General features: G+C 50.1%; 3 protein-coding genes across 5 annotated transcripts in view; 2 read left to right on the plus strand and 1 right to left on the minus strand.

Moving 5' to 3' along the window:
- Positions 1–2,673, plus strand: part of SNX8 (sorting nexin 8) — a 41,756-nt gene extending 39,083 nt beyond the window's left edge. The window contains exon 11 of the mRNA XM_081298594.1: positions 2,458–2,673. Coding sequence (XP_081154720.1) covers positions 2,458–2,568 — 111 coding nt within the window. The 3' untranslated portion in view covers positions 2,569–2,673. The remainder of the gene's footprint in view (positions 1–2,457) is intronic.
- Positions 1–17,383, plus strand: part of MRM2 (mitochondrial rRNA methyltransferase 2) — a 34,048-nt gene that overhangs the window by 11,925 nt on the left and 4,740 nt on the right. The window contains exon 1 of one of the 2 annotated variants that reach the window (XM_081298596.1): positions 17,034–17,072. The exons of the other annotated variant lie outside the window; for it this stretch is intronic. Within the exon in view, the coding sequence (XP_081154722.1) occupies positions 17,065–17,072 (8 nt within the window). The 5' untranslated portion in view covers positions 17,034–17,064. Of the gene's footprint in view, positions 1–17,033; positions 17,073–17,383 lie in introns of those variants that run through there. 2 annotated transcript variants of the gene reach the window in all.
- NUDT1 (nudix hydrolase 1) lies at positions 1,054–14,768 on the minus strand. 2 transcript variants are annotated; one of them, XR_014022559.1, is made up of 4 exons: positions 14,606–14,768; positions 6,260–6,405; positions 5,330–5,570; positions 1,054–2,254 (listed from the first exon to the last, which is right to left on the minus strand). XR_014022559.1 is itself a non-coding variant. In XM_081298597.1 (3 exons), the coding sequence occupies exons 1-3, from the start codon at positions 14,755–14,757 to the stop codon at positions 5,398–5,400; spliced, it is 471 nt and encodes a 156-aa protein (XP_081154723.1). In that variant the 5' UTR covers positions 14,758–14,768; the 3' UTR covers positions 5,049–5,397. The 2 variants fall into 2 exon arrangements, 1 of the variants encoding a protein (XP_081154723.1); XM_081298597.1 differs by lacking the exon at positions 1,054–2,254 and having other exon boundaries at positions 5,049–5,570.

Consider the following 17,383-nt stretch of genomic DNA (forward strand, 5'->3'; position numbering starts at 1 on the left):
GGAGATGGTGTGGGGGATGGTAGGAATCAAGTTTGAGGGGTTAAAAATACCATTACTGGGCTGGACGCAGTGGCACTCGCCTGTAATCCCAGTGACTTGGGAGGCTGAGGCAGGATGATCACAAGTTTGAGGTGAGCCTCCACAACTTAGTGAGACTCTGTCTCAGATGGAAATTAAAAAAAAAAAAATGGGGATACACCTTAGTGTTGAGTGCTTCTCGGTTCAATCTCTAGTACTACAAACAAACAAACAAAACCCCTAAAAAACCCATTAACTGGACATTTTTCTGGAAACCCCTGGTCAGCTTCCTTCAGATGTTGGCTCCTTAAGTCTTGGAGAAGCAAGGCTGTGAATCATTCTGAGATATTTCACACTGCAGGGACACTCACCTGGCAAGAGTGATCTGGAGCCGTGTGACTCCAATGTGTATCTTGGGCTCTTTGCTCCCTTCTCAGCCAGTGACGTGTGTCTGTCCTTCTTCAGACAGCCTTGTGGTTCTGCTGAGGCAGTAATTAAAACATGACACTGTCCAGTTCCTCTTTCCCGGCCCAGTGTAGTCCCTGTGCCCTCTGCTTTCTGATATCAGTGGCCTAGCTTCCTTCCTTTTCAAGTAACTTTTGCTTCCTGCCAGCACTGGTCCAGGATGGCTTCCTGAGAGAGGTGCGTCTCCCTGTGGCCACCTCTAGCCCCTGGCAGTAGAGGAGGAGTCCTGGCTCAAAATTTGTAAACCTTGGGCTGGGGCTGAGGCTCAGTGGTAGCGCACTTGCCCAGCATGTGTGAGGCACTGAGTTTGATTCTCGGCACCACATATAAATAAATAAATAAAACAAAGTTCCATCAACAACTGAAAAAAACAACCAGCAACTTTGTAAACTTTGATCTCAGGTTCCTTCTGCACAACTGTTGCAACCTCTTCTGACCTCTGGTTCAGTTGCTCTGTCTGAAAAAAGGTATGAAGTCTGGCCCTGCCAAGCTTCCTGTGGTTGGCCTGGGCATTGATGGGTGACAGGCTAATGCAGCAATTGCTGCTTGGCTGCTCTTGGCTGGGTTCTGTGGTACTGGGCACAACTTGATCACAGTGTCTTCATAACCAAGGAGTACACAGGAAGGTAGACCAGTTAGTGAGGAACAGGTCTCACCCTGGCAGAGGCTTGCCCAGAGCCAGGGAGAGGAGATAGGCATCAGTGCTTCTGCATGGAGGGGGCAGGAAGCAGCATGTCACAGGAACTCAGACCTGCAGTTCTGAGAGGTCTCTGCAGCTGGTGGGGGGTATAGAACATGGAGATTATCAGACAAGTTGGGAATACTTGTAACTGACCAAGTCAGTGGCCAGTTTAGACCCTGGTTTATACCAGTCATGCCAGACTGCCTAGGTGTTTGGTTGTACACGGTGCAGAAGAGGGGTGCAGAGCCTGCTCCAGAATTGTAGAGTCCTGGTGTTTCTGGTGCCCAGTAGTTTCACAGCACCCCTAGGGTAAAGAAAACTTTTATAGTCTGTAGATTGACTGGCTCAGACAGCATCACAGTAGACTGTGTATTCTGACTAGTGGTATGTTTCCTGGGAACAGCTAAAATGCTCCCGAGGTTTGGTGAGGAGCTGTGGGCTGGTGAAGAAGCAGCACACACATTAGGAAGCTGACTGCATTACTTAATTACTGTCTTAGGTCAAGGTGACATATTGGGTCAGCAGGTCTGGGCTTGGACATCTGAGTGGCTGGTGGGGACATCAGTGAGGAAGCATGTGACCACTGGGGGACCACATCCCATCTGGGGATGTGGCCACATGACCTGAACTGCAGAAGTTTTTTTTTTTCCTTAGAGAGATTTTTTTTTAAAATATCTATTTTTTAGTTTTCAGTGGATATAACATCTTTATTTTATTTTTATGTGGTGCTGAGGATCGAACCCAGCACCCTGCACATGCCAGGCGAACGCGCTACCGCTTGAGCCACATCCCCAGCCCAGGAGATTTTCTTCATTGGTGTTGCCTCACTGGTCCTCATCTTGCTGTGCTGATGAGATGTCGAGTCCAGTGACTGGATCTCATTAGCATGTTCCCAGGGCCACATACAGATCTTCTGTCATCACACGAGTCCCCACACCAAAAACATGGGTCTCTGCCCCCACCAGCCAAGCTTCCCGCCTTGTGCCAAATCTGGACATAAGAGTGCCTCCTGGCGGCTGGCCTGCTATGCCACGGCGTAACAGCCACACTTCTTAATACCATGTTGAGCAGACTTGAAGCCCGTTGGACCTGTGTGCAGGGGACAGGTGGGTTAGCCTGGGACCTCTGTGGAGGAGGGGCTACCATAGGGTGTGGGAAGGGTCCAGTGTGAACCCTCACTTCCAGAAGCTCTCTGATGGTGACCTTGGGGAGATGGTGTGCCCAAAGGACACCAGGTGGAGGGAGAATTGGAGCTGGTGTTTTGGGGTGCCATCCTATTTTCTTTTCTGCAGATGGGCAAGGTGTGGGATGATCTGAAGCCGAAACTCAGTTGCCTCTTCGCTGGACCACACAATGCGCTGACGCCACCACGGTCCCCGCAGGACGGCGTGTGTCCTCACTAGTGCCCGAGGCTGCGGCACAGTTCCCTGCGGCCTCACTAAAGCGTCTTTCCAAATGGTGTGTCCCTGGCCAATTCCCTTCAGGTTGCCACTGCCGCTGTGGTGCCCTGGTGGGTGAAAGGGAACATCCATCTGAGCCCATGGGTGTGGCTGGTGGTTTTTCTCTTCCCTGGGTGGGAGGTCTATGCCCCCCGACCCCTGCCCATCCTGCCCTGTGGCTGCTAGCCCGGTGCTGAGAATTCGGGTTCCTCACGACACTCAGGGCCAGGGTTGCTGAGGCTCATTTCCACACAGCAGATAATTCCTGGAGGAGGCTCTAGGTGCTAAAATAGTCCAGAGGGCTGGCCTGGGGCAGGGCTCAGCTGAGCAGGGCAGAAGGGAGGACAGGACTGCCCCATGACCAGGAAACCTTTGGGTGAGCAAATGGCCAGTCTGTCAGAGGTCAGAACGTTGACCAGGGTCTGCAGACATTCCAGCCTGGATGCCTGCTGGTGTAGGTTGCTGGACGTAGTGTTTGATGTTCCAGGGGACAGCTGAGGCCTGGTCTGGGGTCAGGTGTCCCTAAGCTGCCCCTTCCACATGGGTACACTGTGATCCCGAGTATAAGACAAAGGCATATTGAGAACTTTGGAGATGAATATGGAGGTTTCTGTCTGAGGGCTAGAAATTGGTCTGTCCTTTTCCTTGTTTGGGAGCAGCCAGTGTTGGACTCCATGTTGTGGGGCTCTGAGGCTTTAGGGGTGGGCAGGGACAGGTGTAGGGGAATGTGTTGCCTTCAGCTGGGGTGTTGGGGGGAGAATCCATGTGAGTGTGCTTAATCCCTTTTAAAACCATTTCCTTCTTTTGGGCAACTGCAACCCCTCCAGCCCTGCTCTCCCAGGAGACTGGCTGGCTGAGGCCACTTCTCTCTTCAGGCTGAAGAAAGCCACTCTCAGAGCTCTGGGGTCAGACCTGGATTGCTGCTGCTCACACCCCTTCTGTGGTGAACACGGAGCCACCTTTGAGCTCCCTGTCTTAGTAACCCAGGGAGAGATGCGGAAGAGGGTCTGGTGGTCTATAGAACTTTTGAAATTCCTTCCAGGGATGCCTCTTAGATACCGAGGGGCAGGACTTGACCTCCTTGGACGTCCATGCAGCTTGCAGGCCTGGAACAGGGAGCCCCAGCACACTGCATACCCTGAGGGTGGGAAGTTATTCTACCTGTGCCAGAGGACATAGTGCTGTGATTGGTGGCAGTGGGGATTTGACTTTGTCCCTGCTGTGTCGTCTGTCCCTGCTTCCCTGTAACCTCCCTCTATGGAAACAAGTCTTGGTTGCTGTGTGGACCTGTGTCACTTGCAGGACTTATTCCCCGGCACCAAGACACTTGAGCTGTAACACCTGGCCCTGTTTGTGCTGAGCAGGCCACAAGGCCTCTTCTGTTCTCCCCCAATTTGGGAGCCTGGCCTGTCTCATTGTGGGACCAAAGTCTGTGGGGAATTGTGGGCATGGGGCTGGGGGCCCAAGTCTCTAGACTGGACAAGACTGCACTCCTCAAGTAGCCATTGGGACTTCTGGCCCCAAGCCTTCAGGATGGACTGTTCTGAAAAGAGCTTCACTGCCAGGGACCCTGAGATGAGTGAGTCCTGGTCAAATTCCTGGTGCCTCCTGCTATGGAAGGAGGTCTCAGGGTCCTTATATTGTGTTATGGAAATATGGGCCTAGGGGAGGACAGCCTGTCTGCTCTGCTTCGGTGCCTATGGCTCAGGAGCCAGGGTGGGGCTCTTCCTGCGTGGCTGACAGTTCAGTTTGGATGGAGTTCCCTTCCTTCATCTCTCCCACCCAAGGGGAAGATCAGTGGGGTTGGGGGTACTTGCTAGACAGCAGAGGCCACTGTTTCTCACACTGTCACTTCCTGGTCCTGGGCAGAAGTGCTCCCACCTGGGGCAGGATTGGCTACTCCCAGCTCTGGGGTGGAGTCCCTGTGGTGGCAAGGGACCAATGGTCCCTCCACCCTTCCCTAGCTGTCCTGCTGCCTCAACCTGCGTGCCACGCCGTGGCCATGCCTGGTCTGGTGGAAGGATGGCTGGGTGTAATACTGGGCAAGGGAGGCTGAGTGGTATCTTGGCTGCCACCTTCAGTTTGGACAGCCTGCGTGGCCAGCGGGAAGGTGACTGCAGAGCAGGAGCAAGTAGAATGTTCTGTCAGGTCCACCCTGCTCCATCCTGGGCACTCAGTGACAAGGGGCTAGGCTGCTCAAGCCATGCAGGAAGGGAGGACGGGCTGTAGGTCGCCACGGGGACACCTGGGACTCTGAGCCCATGAATTCAGGATTGTTCTTAGTGTCCAGGTCTTTTTCTTGTGCTTTGCGTGAGCCGGTCCTATGTATGAAGCACTTTACTAGCTGCAGGGATCAGTTACTACTACACCCAATAAACTGGAACTGTTTACAGGTGACCTGTGTTTTGTGGTTTTATCAACAAACCTGAATAGTTGCTCAATGTGTCTGAAAGTCCTAGTGCTTTGTGCAGTGGTGATCCAACTCTCCTTCCTGGTGGTCCTAAAGGAGAAAGCAAATGGCCTACCCTCCCAGAGCAGTGACTGCCTCAGTGTCCCCCACTGTAGAACGGGTGGTAAGAGAACAATATGTTCTCGCCTGCCCGTGGCCTGCACGCTGGGTAGAAGCCCTCCTTTGTCCCTGTCTCCTCTGCCTAGCATGGTGGAAGTGGCCCAAGCTGCGGCCACAGGAAGACTGTTCAAAGGTGAAGCCCTTTATTTTCCTTACCAAACAGAAAAAATAAGCCCAACTCTTGGTGCCACGAATGTGGCTGAACTGGCAGCTCCAGCTTGGTGCTAGATTTCTTCTACCTCGTGCAGTGAGTAGTCCAGGATGGTGTCCTGACCCTGGAACTTGAAGTACCCCTGGAACTTCTTCTTTTGAAGCAGGAGTGGGAACCAGTACCTGTCGTCAGGCCACATGTCACCAAAGGGGATCTGGTCCAGTTGGAACCACTGAGGGCGCATTTCTGTACCGAGGGGCAGAGAGGAAGAGCACCAGTGTCAAGGAGGGCTGGCATGGCCTGTGAGGAGCTACCTGCACTACTTATTTTTGTGGTGCTGGGAACTGAACCCAGGGGCACTCTACCGCTGACCACGTCCCTGGCCCTTCTTTTTTTTAATATTTATTTTTTAGTTGTAGTTGGACACAATATCCTCATTTCACTTATTTATTTTTATGTGGTGCTGAGTATCGAACCCAGGGTCTTGCGCGTACAAGGCGAACGCTCTACCGCTGAGTCACAATCTCAGCCCCTTTTTATTTTGAGGCAGTCTCTCACTATGTTGCCCAGCTGTCCTTGAACTTGCAGTAGTCCTGCCTCGGTCTCCCAAATTGCTGATTAAGTCATGCTCCACCGCCCCCAGCTTGCACAGCAGTGCTGTGTGAGGAATTTAATTTACTTTTATACTTAATCCTCATGACTGTTCTTCCTCTTTTATGGATCAGGAAAAAGGGGTTCGGAGCTGCAGCCTGCAGAGCTGTGGTGCCTGAGTAGCCAGGGTTCTAAGGCACAGACTGTTCAGTGCCTCCCTGTGAGATGGGGACGGTGGGCGGGCCTGAGGCCCACATCTGGCTGTGCTTTCTCCTAGCCAACTGTGTGGAACTGGATGTGCTCCCTCCCCTTCTGTGGTGGGGAGCAGATACCCCAAGGCTCACCGTCGCTCTCCTGGGGCGTCCCCTGCACACTGTCAGTACAGAAGATGTGCACATCCATCAGCTCGGGGGTGCCCACGAACTCAAACTCAATGTGGCCCACCTTGTGCAGTGTGTTCACTGTCAGACCACTCTCCTCTTGCAGCTCCCTGTAGGCAGAGGAGACAGGAGGAGGATGGAGCGTCACAGCACGATGACCACAGGCCAAAGGGGAGCCCAGAGGTGGGGTACATGGGCTGCAGACCCCAGGAGGCTGCCATCAGGTGTTAATTCCAAGGCTGGGCCAGGTTTGGACTATTAACTTGAACTTGAAAAAATTTGGGATTTGTGGCACCTGCCTGTCGTCCCACAGTCTCAGGAAGTTGACGCAAGAGGATCACCTGTGCCTGGGAGTTAACAGACCAGTCTGGGCAACATGATGATATCCCATCTCAAAAACCAACAATGAAAATCCCCTGGAACTTGGTTCAGAGGCTCTGGGGAGGGTCTGGCCAGCCCTCTGCAGAGGACCACCCAGGGTATGAGTCTCATGAGTGGATTGCAGGGCAGAAGTTTGTCCTCCCCTAAGTCCACACTTCCCCTTTCCTCAGACTCAGTCCATTCCCTCTTCTGCATTGGAACTTTGGACCCCCCTGCATGGTCGTGAGGACACAGGAGCCCCTTGGCTCTGGGCCCTTCTCCTAAGAATGTGCTTCCAGCCTCACACCCTTACTGAGACCACAGGACCATCGGCCAATAGTCTCTCCTGAAGGAGGGGTTGTCACTTTCAGTTCTGCCATGGAGCCAACTCCTCTGGGCAGATCCTACAGGACAAATCTCTTGGCTTGTGTTTTGGGGCCTTTGTATTGCCTTCTCAGGACACTTTCCCAGCAGCTCAGCCAGCCGTGCCTGGAGGTGTGAGGAGCTCATCTAACATGGAACAAGTCTCTCTGTTCCACTGGACAGAACCTGAATGCTTCCCCTGAGGGTCTGGTGCTGCTGCTAATTTAAAAGTATTTTAAAACCACCTGTCTACCCTACACAGTCCTGGAAATGGAAGACTCATGAACCTAACACCCAGCAAGACTTGTGTTGCTGTTTCAGGGACTTCCCTTGAGTCTCTCCCTATATATCCTGGAACCGAGCAGAGTTAAAGTCTACCTTGCACTTTCCACCCAGCAAACAAGGAGCATGTAATAGTCTGCCCTAGAGGAGCCTGTCTAGTTTTTCAACTGCTGCTGTTACAGAAGAGTAAACATTTGAGTTCAACTTTGGGTCATTATGGAAAATGCTGTGCTGAGCACCTAGGTCTGCACACCTTGTACCATCAACGTGTACCCAAGTGCACATAATGCTCATGCCCTCCAGCAGATACTCCCTAAGACCTGCTTTGTGCTTGGGACCCTTAGGACATACAAAGCTGTGAGTTCCACTGGCCCCTCCTGTTGTGGAAGCCTTTCTTCCCACGGCCCTGGAGTTACTTTTGTTTCTATAACAGTAGTCTGACCATTTATAGCTGGAAGAAAATCTTAGCTTTGATCTCCAAGTTGTGCTGGGAACACACTGCCATCTGTAGTAGGCAGTCAGGGACCCACTCTGTTCATTTGCAAACACATACACATTAGGTTAAGTGGTCCTCTGCTGCTCCTGAAAAGACACACTGCTTTTTGCTGCCAATTCATATACACAGTCCAGAAATTGACATATTCATTGAGATGGTTAATTAAAACTGGACTGGATTTTTAAAAAATGAGTGTTTTCACTTGGGGTGTGTGCACAGCGGCTCCCCAATTAAATGTAATGGAGCCGCAACAGGGCCTCACCCACCTCTCTGGCAGCAGACTGCCAGTTCTCCCTTTAAAAAGCATCAACGGCTGATGTAATGTTTTGACTGATTTTGGTTAATCCTCCCCCAGTCTGTGGCAGTGCATTCAGTATCAGTAATCCTGGTGACAGAGCTGGAACTCCATTTCACAAGCTGAGATAATTAGACAGATGAAGACGACCCTGTTAGTTTTGCTAAAGAGTCTGCTTGTGTCTGCGATGCAGACGGCATCCTGGAGAACAGGATGAGCAATGAATTAGACGCAAACGCGGAGCAGAAAGTGTGCTCTGTGGTGCGGGAGGTGGGGGTGGAAGGCCCCAGGACTTGGCATTGTGGTTCCCTGGCTGCTGAGGTGGTGTCATTGGGTGCTGACTAGAAAAACATGGCTCATGGGCTGGGATTGTGGCTCAGCGGTAGAGCACTCGCCTAGCACGGGTGGGACCCGGGTTCGTTCCTCAGCACCACATAAAAATAAAGGCATTGTGTTGTGTCCATCTACACCTAAAAAATAAATATTAAAAAAAAGAAAAACATGGCTTATGTCATACACTACAGCTCAGACCTGAGGCCCAAGGCACTCAAAGTCCCCAGTGCCTGCATGGCCCCCAGGCAGAGGAGGAGGCCCTGAGTGATACTAGATGTGATACTTATGGCTCCCTATCAGGACTGCCACTGTGAGAATGGATAAGTAGTCGTGCCTGCCCCCTGTGGGTGAAGAGGGGAACATGTTCCTGGCTCTGGGACACTCCTGAGGGAATAGGACAGGCAGTGTGTGCAGGAAGCACACAGAATTTTTGGGAGAGGCAGCCGCCAGGCACAGAAGTCTTTCAAGGAGCCAGCTCCATTCAAATGCCCAAGTCTCAACCTGCATGGCTCCAGAGCATCCTGACTCTCACATGCATTTGAATGTCAGAGGGGCTGTGCACTTTGCTCTCCTGCATGCCCCTCTCACCCCACAGGTAGGGATGGGGCATGAGGGTCTGTCAGATGGTGTCCCTTCCTTTGACTGCATTGTGCATACTGCCTTCTGGGCTGGTGCCCAGAGCTAACCATGGGCTCTAAGGGACGAACCACATGGTCCACAGGGCTGATGGGTCTAAACTGGGCAGTGTGTGTCCCTTGATGCTGAGCCTCTGACCTTAGTCCAAGGGTGAGGCTAGTCCCCACCTTAGTGGAGGTCCCTGAAGCATGGAAACCACTCCTGTGGCCACAGGGAGGGTGTTCTCTGCAGGAGCCGCTGCCTCCAGAGGCACTGCACACTGCTGTGGATGCCAAGTTAGGGAAAAGCGCCGGGGTAGCTGGGCCCAGGCAAGTTTGGGCAGAGCAGCTCTGGTGCAGCTCCTGGGGCAGGCCCAGAGTGCAAATTATTACGATTCTCTCAGGATTCTAAGACAACCTCCTCCACAGTGACACTGGAGAGTGACCCATCTTAGAGGGTAAGTTGGTCTGAACAATGACACTTATAGTGGGATCAGGATGCCAAGGAACATGGCCATGGGCTTGCAGGCTGGGTCCCCCATTGCTGGGTCCCCCACTACAGGGCCAGCCAGCATCCAGTCAGCTTTGCTAAGTGTGTACATCTGCCCACCTTCCTGCTGCTTAGGGGAGGCCTGCCCTATGCCAGGACTCCATGTGGTGGAAAGGAAGCTGATGTGGTTTCACATTGCAGTATCTTTCACCTGTGACAAAGGTAACGGCAGTGCAAGGGACATGGTCTTTCCAGGAAGTAAGGTGCTGTCTAGAGAGCTTTGTGGGAAAACCTGTTTTTTTTTTTTTTTCTTTTTTAAGCTACAGATGGACGTAACATTTATTTATTTATTTAATGTGGTGCTAAGGATCAAACCCAGTGCCTCACATGTGCTGGGCAAGCACTCTACCACTGTGGTACAACCCCAGCCCAAAACCCAGTCTTAAACCCCTGCCTAATCATTTGTAAAAATTGAATTCTGCATGGATTGTAGACTTAAGTTTCTAAAATTTTTAGGAGAAAACTTAGATCTGACTGTCTTCCTAGGCTTGGGATAGGCAGATTCCCTCAAAGGATATAAACAATTCTAACCATAAAGAAAATATATGGGTCCTGGTTGTAGCTCAGTGGTAAAGTGCTTGCCTCACTTGTGTGAAGCACTGGGTTTGATCCTCAGCATCACGTAAAAATAAAAATAGATACTGTTGTTCACCTACAACTAAATAAGTATTAAAAAAAATCTAGAGACTAGTATCAATATTATTAAAAAAAGAATATATGTGAATTGCATTAAAGTGATGAACCTCTGTTTATTAAAATATCATTAAGAATCAAGGGCTGGGGCTATGGCTCAGTGATAGAATGCTTGTCTTGCATAGTTGAGGCATTGGGTTGGATCCTCAGCACCACATAAAAATAAATAAAATGGAGGTATTGTGTCCATCTACAACTAAAAATATTTTAAAAAAATAATTAAGGAGCAAGCTACAGAGTAGAGGATATTGGCAACACACCCAGCTGACAACTGACACCCAAAGTATAGAATGAGCTTGGGTGTAGTGGCCATACCTGCCACCCCAGCTACTTGGGAGGCTGAAGCAGGGGAATTACAAGTTTGAGGCCAGCAAGGGAACTTAGTGAGACCCTGTTTCAAAATAAAAAAGGGCTGGGGATGTAGTTCAGTGGTAGAGCACACTGGGTTTAATAATACTACCAAAAAAATAGTGTATAATGAACTGAAAATCAAGAAAAAAGCAACCCAATTAAAGAAGAGCAGAAGGCCTGAGTAGACCCTGGAGGATGTCAGTGGTGGCAGATGCTCAAAAGGTGCTTAACTTCATCTCTCACCAGTTAAGGGCAAACTAAACCCACAACGGGAGGTCACCACGTTTGCCAGCATGGCTAAAAGAAATACCAAGTGTTGCCGAGGACTCAGGAACCCGAATTCAACCCACCACGTGGGAATTTAATTAGTGCAACTTCTTTGGAAAACTGGCATTGCTATAGCTCCACAGCTAGTTTTCCTCCTGACTAGGTAAGGAGCGAGTCCAGCGGGCACTGGAGGACAAAGGAAGGGGGCTGTTCATGGCAGCACTCCCTGCATAATGGCAGACGCAGTATCTTCAGGTGCTGGAATACCATACAGCAGTGAGAAGGAAGGAACACTGCTACACGTACATGTAATTTTTTTTTTTTTTTTTGTGGTGTTGGGGATTGAACTCAGGGCCTTGTGTATGTGAGTTAAGCACTTTACCAACTGAGCTCTATTCCCAGCCCACATACATATAATGTTTGGAAAGAAGCCAGACAATAATAGGGTGCCTTCTAGCTGGATGTGGCTGAGGCAGGAGGATCACAAGTTCAAAAAGCCAGCCTCAGCAACTTATCGAGGCCCTAAGCAACTTAGCAAAACCCTGTCTCAAAAAGGGTTAGGGATGAGGCTCAGTAGTTGAGTGCCCCTGGATTCAATCCCTGGTAACCGCCCCGCCAAAAAAGAAAAAAAAAAAAGGGTGCCTCCACTATGTACCGTGTAGTTCAGAACAAGCCCACGTCAGTGGCTATGAGAGTCAAGGTTGCCTTTGTAGGTGGGGATGGGGTAAGGTGTTGGGGGGGGGGCACACCCCAGGCCTGTTACTAGATCCACACATTGATTAAACAGGTGGACCTTCTTCAAGACTCTGCAACTTCCTGTAGAAGTGCACACCTGTAATCCCAACTCTTTGGGAGCTGAGGCAGGAGAACCACAAGTTTAAGGCCAGTCGGGGTGACTTAGTGAGACCTTGTCTCAAAATAAACAAATAAAATGGGCTGGGGGTATAGCTCAGTGGTAGACTGTCCTGGGTTCAATTCCCACTACTGAGAAAGAGAAAGTATGCAACTTTCTATATTGGCATCACAAGATAAAAACTTGACTTAATATCATTATATTGTGTGAATGTACAAATATGTAACAACAAATCCCACCACCACATACAACTATAATGCAGCAATAAAAAGATATACGAGACAGCTGGGTGAGGTGGCACACCCTGGAAACCTGGGAAGGCTGAGGCAGGAGGACTGTGAGTTCAAAGCCAGTCTCAGCAACGGTGAGGTGCTAAGCAACTCAGTGAGACACTGTCTCTAAATAAAATACAAAATAGGGCTGGATCCCTGATACACTCCCCCCATCCCCCCAAAAACCCAAAAAACAACAACCTTGAAATGTCTTTAATCCTGGCTCCATGGGGTGCTTCTGGGAAGGAGTTGGGAAGTGAGTAATTAAATATGATTACAGAGATTGATGCTGGAGAAGAAAACAGGATGAGGTTTATCAACAACTACAGGGCGGGAGGAGGTGCCTTCTTAGATGTGAAGGCTGAGAAGGGGTCTCCCAGGTGAGGAGGGTGGGCAGCAGCTGGAGGATCTGAGGGACAGTGGGAGCGAGAGGCCAAGCCAGGCTCTGGATGATACAGGGATGGGGGTGGATTTTAAAAGCATTGGGAACCGTTGAAGGTTTTATTATGCGTGAGTGTATGTGCATGTGCATTTGGACACAGTGTAGGAAAGGCAGAAGCAGACCAGTTAGGAGACTGCCACACCTGCCCAGGTGAGGGGACTAGTTTGGATACAACAGTGGGTGGGGCAAGGTACATACAGGACAAATAGCATGCTTCAGGTTCCATCCTACTTCCTTCTCTGCCTCAAAATCCAGTCTGAGGGAGGGCCACCGTCATGAATGGCATAGGGGTCCAGAGTGATTGATTCTTAGGTATCTTTGCCCTGGCTGCAGAAGCCTGGAAACTGCCAAAATGACATTGAATGTGCCAGTTTGGCAGCAGCCTTGGGTCCCAGGTCTAGGCAGGTATACTTTTTTTTTTTTTTTGGTGGGACTACGGGTGCTCTACCACTGAGCAACATCCCCAGGGTTTATTTTGGAACAGGGTCTTGCTAAGATACTTAGGGTCTTGCTAAGTTGCCAAGGCAGGCCTTGAACTTGTAATTCTCCAGCTTTGGCTTCCCACATGGCTGGGGCTATAGTTGTATCCCTGCACATGGCTCATACAGGCCTCTTCAAACTGAGGGCTGTGACCCTGTTGTGCCCTGTGAAATCAAATTAGTATATTGCCACTAGTGATTAAAAAAGATCAATTGTCCATGGGTATCATCATCTTAGCTAATATATACACTTGAGTGTGTATGTGCTGTTGCAGTGTAAGACCTTTCTCACTGTGGGTTGAAATTAAGAAAACAAACAAACAAAAAACACCCCAAATTAAAGTTGCTGGGCTTCAGCATCCCAGTCTCTCTCCTCTCCAGAGGCCTCAAATATGTATTTGGGATTTTCTTCTCTCCATTGGCCTTAAGGGTACCAGCTATTTTCAGAACAAGAACATGAGCTAAGCAAGGACATGGGGGGAAAGGAACGCTCATACATTAGTGGTGGGACTGCAAATTGGTGCAACCACTCTGGAAAGCACTATGGAGATTCCTTAGAAAACTTGGAATGGAACCACCTTTGACCCAGCTATCTCACTCCTTGGTTTATACCCAAAGGACTTAAAAACAGCACTATAGTAATGCAGCCACATCAATGTTTATAGGAGCTCAATTCACAAAAGCTAAACTGTGGAAGCAACCTAGATGCCCTTCAATAGATGAATGGATAAAGAAACTGTGGTATATATACACAATGGAATATTACTCAGCATTAAAAGAGAATAAAATTATGGCACTAGCAGGTAAATAGATGGAGTTGGAGAATATCATGCTAAGTGAAGTTAGCCAATCCCCAAAATCCAAAGGCCAAATGTTTTCTCTGATAAGTGGATGCTGATCCATAATGGGGGGTGAGGGGCATGGGAAGAATGGAGGAACTTTGTATAGGGCAAAGGGGAGTGTGGGGAGTGGAGAGGTTATGGGGAGAGGAAAGATGGTGGAATGAGATGCACATCATTACTCTAGGCACATGTATTACTGCACGAATGAAGTGACTCTATATCATGTACAACCAGAGAAATAAATATTGTGTGCCATCTGTGTACAATGAATCAAAATACATTCTACTGTCATGTATAACTAAAAAAAAAAGTGAGCTAAAATGTGTGTAAGGCTTCACAACACTTGCACTGATGATCTCTTATCTTCATCAGTCTTGTATGAATAAGAGCAAAGAGACTGACTTCTAGGGACCATGTGATCTTGGGCAAGCAGCTCAAACTCCAGGTTTCAACTCCTTGCCATTGAAGCTGGTCATAGGATTGAGACTGTGTGCCAAAGATTTTAGATAAAAGCAACTGTCAGCTCCCATGAAGGAGGAGGAAGACAAGTGGCCGAGGAGCCCTGTGCCCTCATGGGAGGAAGCCAGGACTGTCCAACTCCATCCAAACATCCTGAACAGGGCCGCCATCACCCAGAAGAGCGCACACATTCAGTACACAGACCAGCGGATCTAATGCCTTCCACGCACTTTCTCACTCAGTCTTCCCAACTCTCCTGAAAGGCCAGTACTGTTGTACCTGCTCTAGGTCACAGCTCCCAGCAGTGAAGACGGGGTGTGGCTCTACAGCTTGAATTCTTGTCCCTGAATCTTTCTCACCTCTTGGCCCCATCCTCGATGGTCTCTCCTTCTTGTACTTTGCCCCCGAAGCCATTCCAACGGCCAGCCCCAAAGCCCCGCTTCTTCATGCCCAGAAGAACGCGCTGCGGCTGCAGTACCAGCACCAAGGTATAGAGCCTGGAGGCCACCATGGTCCACTGGGGCTCTGTGAGGAAGGCAAGAAACAGGAGTCAGCTCTCACTCGGGTGTGGACAGGGTGCGGACAAGGCATGTGTGCTACAGTGGTCAGGTGCAAAGGAAATGTCCTTTAGGAGGCAGGAAGAAGAAGTGTGGCAGCAGGTTCAAACCTGTCTTTGAATGAATGATTTTCTGGGTAGAAAGAGGGCTGGCCCTCAGAACCCAGTGATATCAGTGCCAGGCCCTGTGCTTACCAGGGCTGGTCAGAGGAAGGTCACATATTCCCTTCACCACTTGGCACTTTTAGCTAGAGGACAACAAATTTCAAGGGCTGAGTCCTTACTCCTGGGTCTACTCCAGGAACCCCAAGCTATAGGCACAGGAGGGCAGATCAGCCCCCACCTCCAATACCATGCCATTTATTCAGGGGCTCTCATGCCAGGCTTCAGCCTTGGCCTTTTCATCAGCAGGGGCTCCTTCTAGATTGCTGGGACCTGGCTTCAGTCCCTCTGCAGCTGCAGGCCTCTGGAAAGGAGTGGCCTGGCTGGTCTTCCTTCCTGTGACGGGGGTTTATGTCCTACTTACTCTGCTTTTAGTGTTGTTGTGAGATCTGGCATCCAGAGGACACTGGGAGATACAAGTGCCTTTCCTATTCCAATAGGAGTTTTTGGTTTCAGGGAAACACCTGTTGTTTCTGAGAGGGCCTCTGTGGGAGAAAGGACCCTGGAGAAATTCAGGAGGACTGGGACTAAGTTTCCTTTGGCTCTGTCCCTATTCTGGTCTAGGAACATCTGGCCAGAGCTGGATTCAGAACCAGCTAGGAAGTCACAGTATCTGAGTAAAGGGACTAGGGGCTGTTCATGGGTGGGGCCAGTCAAGCAAGGGAAGTGGGCTTGTGGCTGGGCTTCCCAGGAAGCCAGTATCCTTCATTCTGTCATGGACCTATGCATGAACGAAGGCCTGGCTTCTAAAGCAACTCTGATAATGATAAGCGATGGCAATTCCAGCTATCACTTATTAAGCAATGACTATGTACATCCGTATTTCTGTATCTGTTGGGGATTAGCTCTAGGGACCCTTCAGATAACAAAATCCAAGTATTCTCACACTCCATATGTAAAACAGTATATTTGCTAGCTAGGCCTGGTGGTGTATGCTTGTAATCCCAGGGGTTCAGGAGGCTGAGGCAGGAGGATTGAGAGTTCAAAGCCAGCCTCAGCAAATTGAGGTGCTAAGAAAGTCAGTGAGACCCTGTCTCTAAATAAAATACAAAATAGGGCTGGGGATGTGGCTCAGTTGTCAAGTGCCTGAGTTCAATCCCCAGTAATCCCCTCAAAAAGAACAAAAAACCCCAGTATATTTGCATATAACTATGCACATCCTCCTGCATACTTTATGTCATCTCTGGATGATTTACAATTCCTAGTACAATGTAAATGGTATGTTGTTATACAGTATTCTTTGGAAATTATGGACAAGATAAATCTGTATATATTCAGTAGGGATGCAATTATGTTTTCTGAATATTTTTTTGTCCACTGGTTGAATCATCTGATGCTGAACCCAAGGCTACAGAGATCTGATTATAGTTATTTTCAAAAGCTAAACCTCTTAGTAGACCCAACAACTCTATTAAGATTTGAATTCTGCATTTTCAGAAGTGGAAACAAGCTCGGTAAAGCTAAGTTTGATCCAAAGTCAAATAGCAGAGCCATTAACCATCTAGTGTGTCACCATCTAGTGTGTCCACAGCTTCCTAGCAGTATATCTGAGGAGTCATCAGCGGCTCCCTAATGCCAGAGGCTGGGGTGCTGGCACTCCACAGGTGGAGCTGGAGGTCACCTGTAAATCAGTTTGTTATCATCAGGGCTACAGGGAGATGCACGTGGGGTGCAGGGCTCAATCTTGCATGAAGTAGGTTTGGCAAATGCTGGTTCCCCAGCCTTCCTTTTCAGAGGCTGTGCGGAGTATTGGATCCCGGACACCGGGTCCTCTCCGCAGCCCATACCTACCGGACCCCTGGGCCCAGTTCACCCCGTCTGGACTCCCCATTTCCCTCCTCTAGCGCCCCTGTGTTCTGTCTTGTTCTCCCCTAGTCCCCGCTCTCCTGGCCTCGCCCATCTCTCCGACTCCAGTTCTCCTCATCTTCCCCACTCCTCGTTTCCCGGTGCTCCCGGCTGCCGCCTCCCCACGTTTCTCCCGCTCCCATTCCTTGTAAGCCAATCCTACCTGCAAGCCGTTCCCGGACCGAAAAGGCGGGGCCTGGACCGGAAGTGGGACAATGATTTCCAGTAGTGAGCGGAAGTGGCAGGCTGACTCCCATGGCGGGGTGAGTGGGGAAGAGTGTTCAGCCTTTGCTTACGGGGCGCTTGCTGCATGCGTGCAGGGAGGCGGGAGAGGTGGGAGCCCTCAGTTTCCTCATCCGAAAAGGGGAGCTGGCCCACCCCCGGCCCGGCATTCGGGTCGCCAGGCCGAGCGATGGACCCCAGCCTGGGGCTCCGCCTACTTGAACCCCAGCGCGCGGACTAGAGTACCCGACTTGGGAAGAGACAGGTAGAGGCTGGAGAGGCAGGTGAAACCACTGCAGCTTCTGAAGACGTGGCACAGAGCTTCCAAAAAGCAAGGGGGCCTGTGTAGCAA

The sequence above is a fragment of the Spermophilus citellus genome (assembly GCF_964194105.1).
Source record: "Spermophilus citellus genome assembly, chromosome: 6".
NCBI lineage: Eukaryota > Metazoa > Chordata > Mammalia > Rodentia > Sciuridae > Spermophilus > Spermophilus citellus.

Coding starts and splice junctions, on each gene's coding strand:
- NUDT1 (XM_081298597.1), bottom strand. CDS start 14,757: ATGGTGGCCTCCAGGCTCTATACCTTGGTGCTGGTACTGCAGCCGCAG. Junction 6,406..14,605: donor ATCGAGGATGGGGCCAAGAG/GTGAGAAAGATT, acceptor CTCTGCCTACAG/GGAGCTGCAAGAGGAGAGTG. Junction 5,571..6,259: donor GACGCCCCAGGAGAGCGACG/GTGAGCCTTGGG, acceptor CCCTCGGTACAG/AAATGCGCCCTCAGTGGTTC.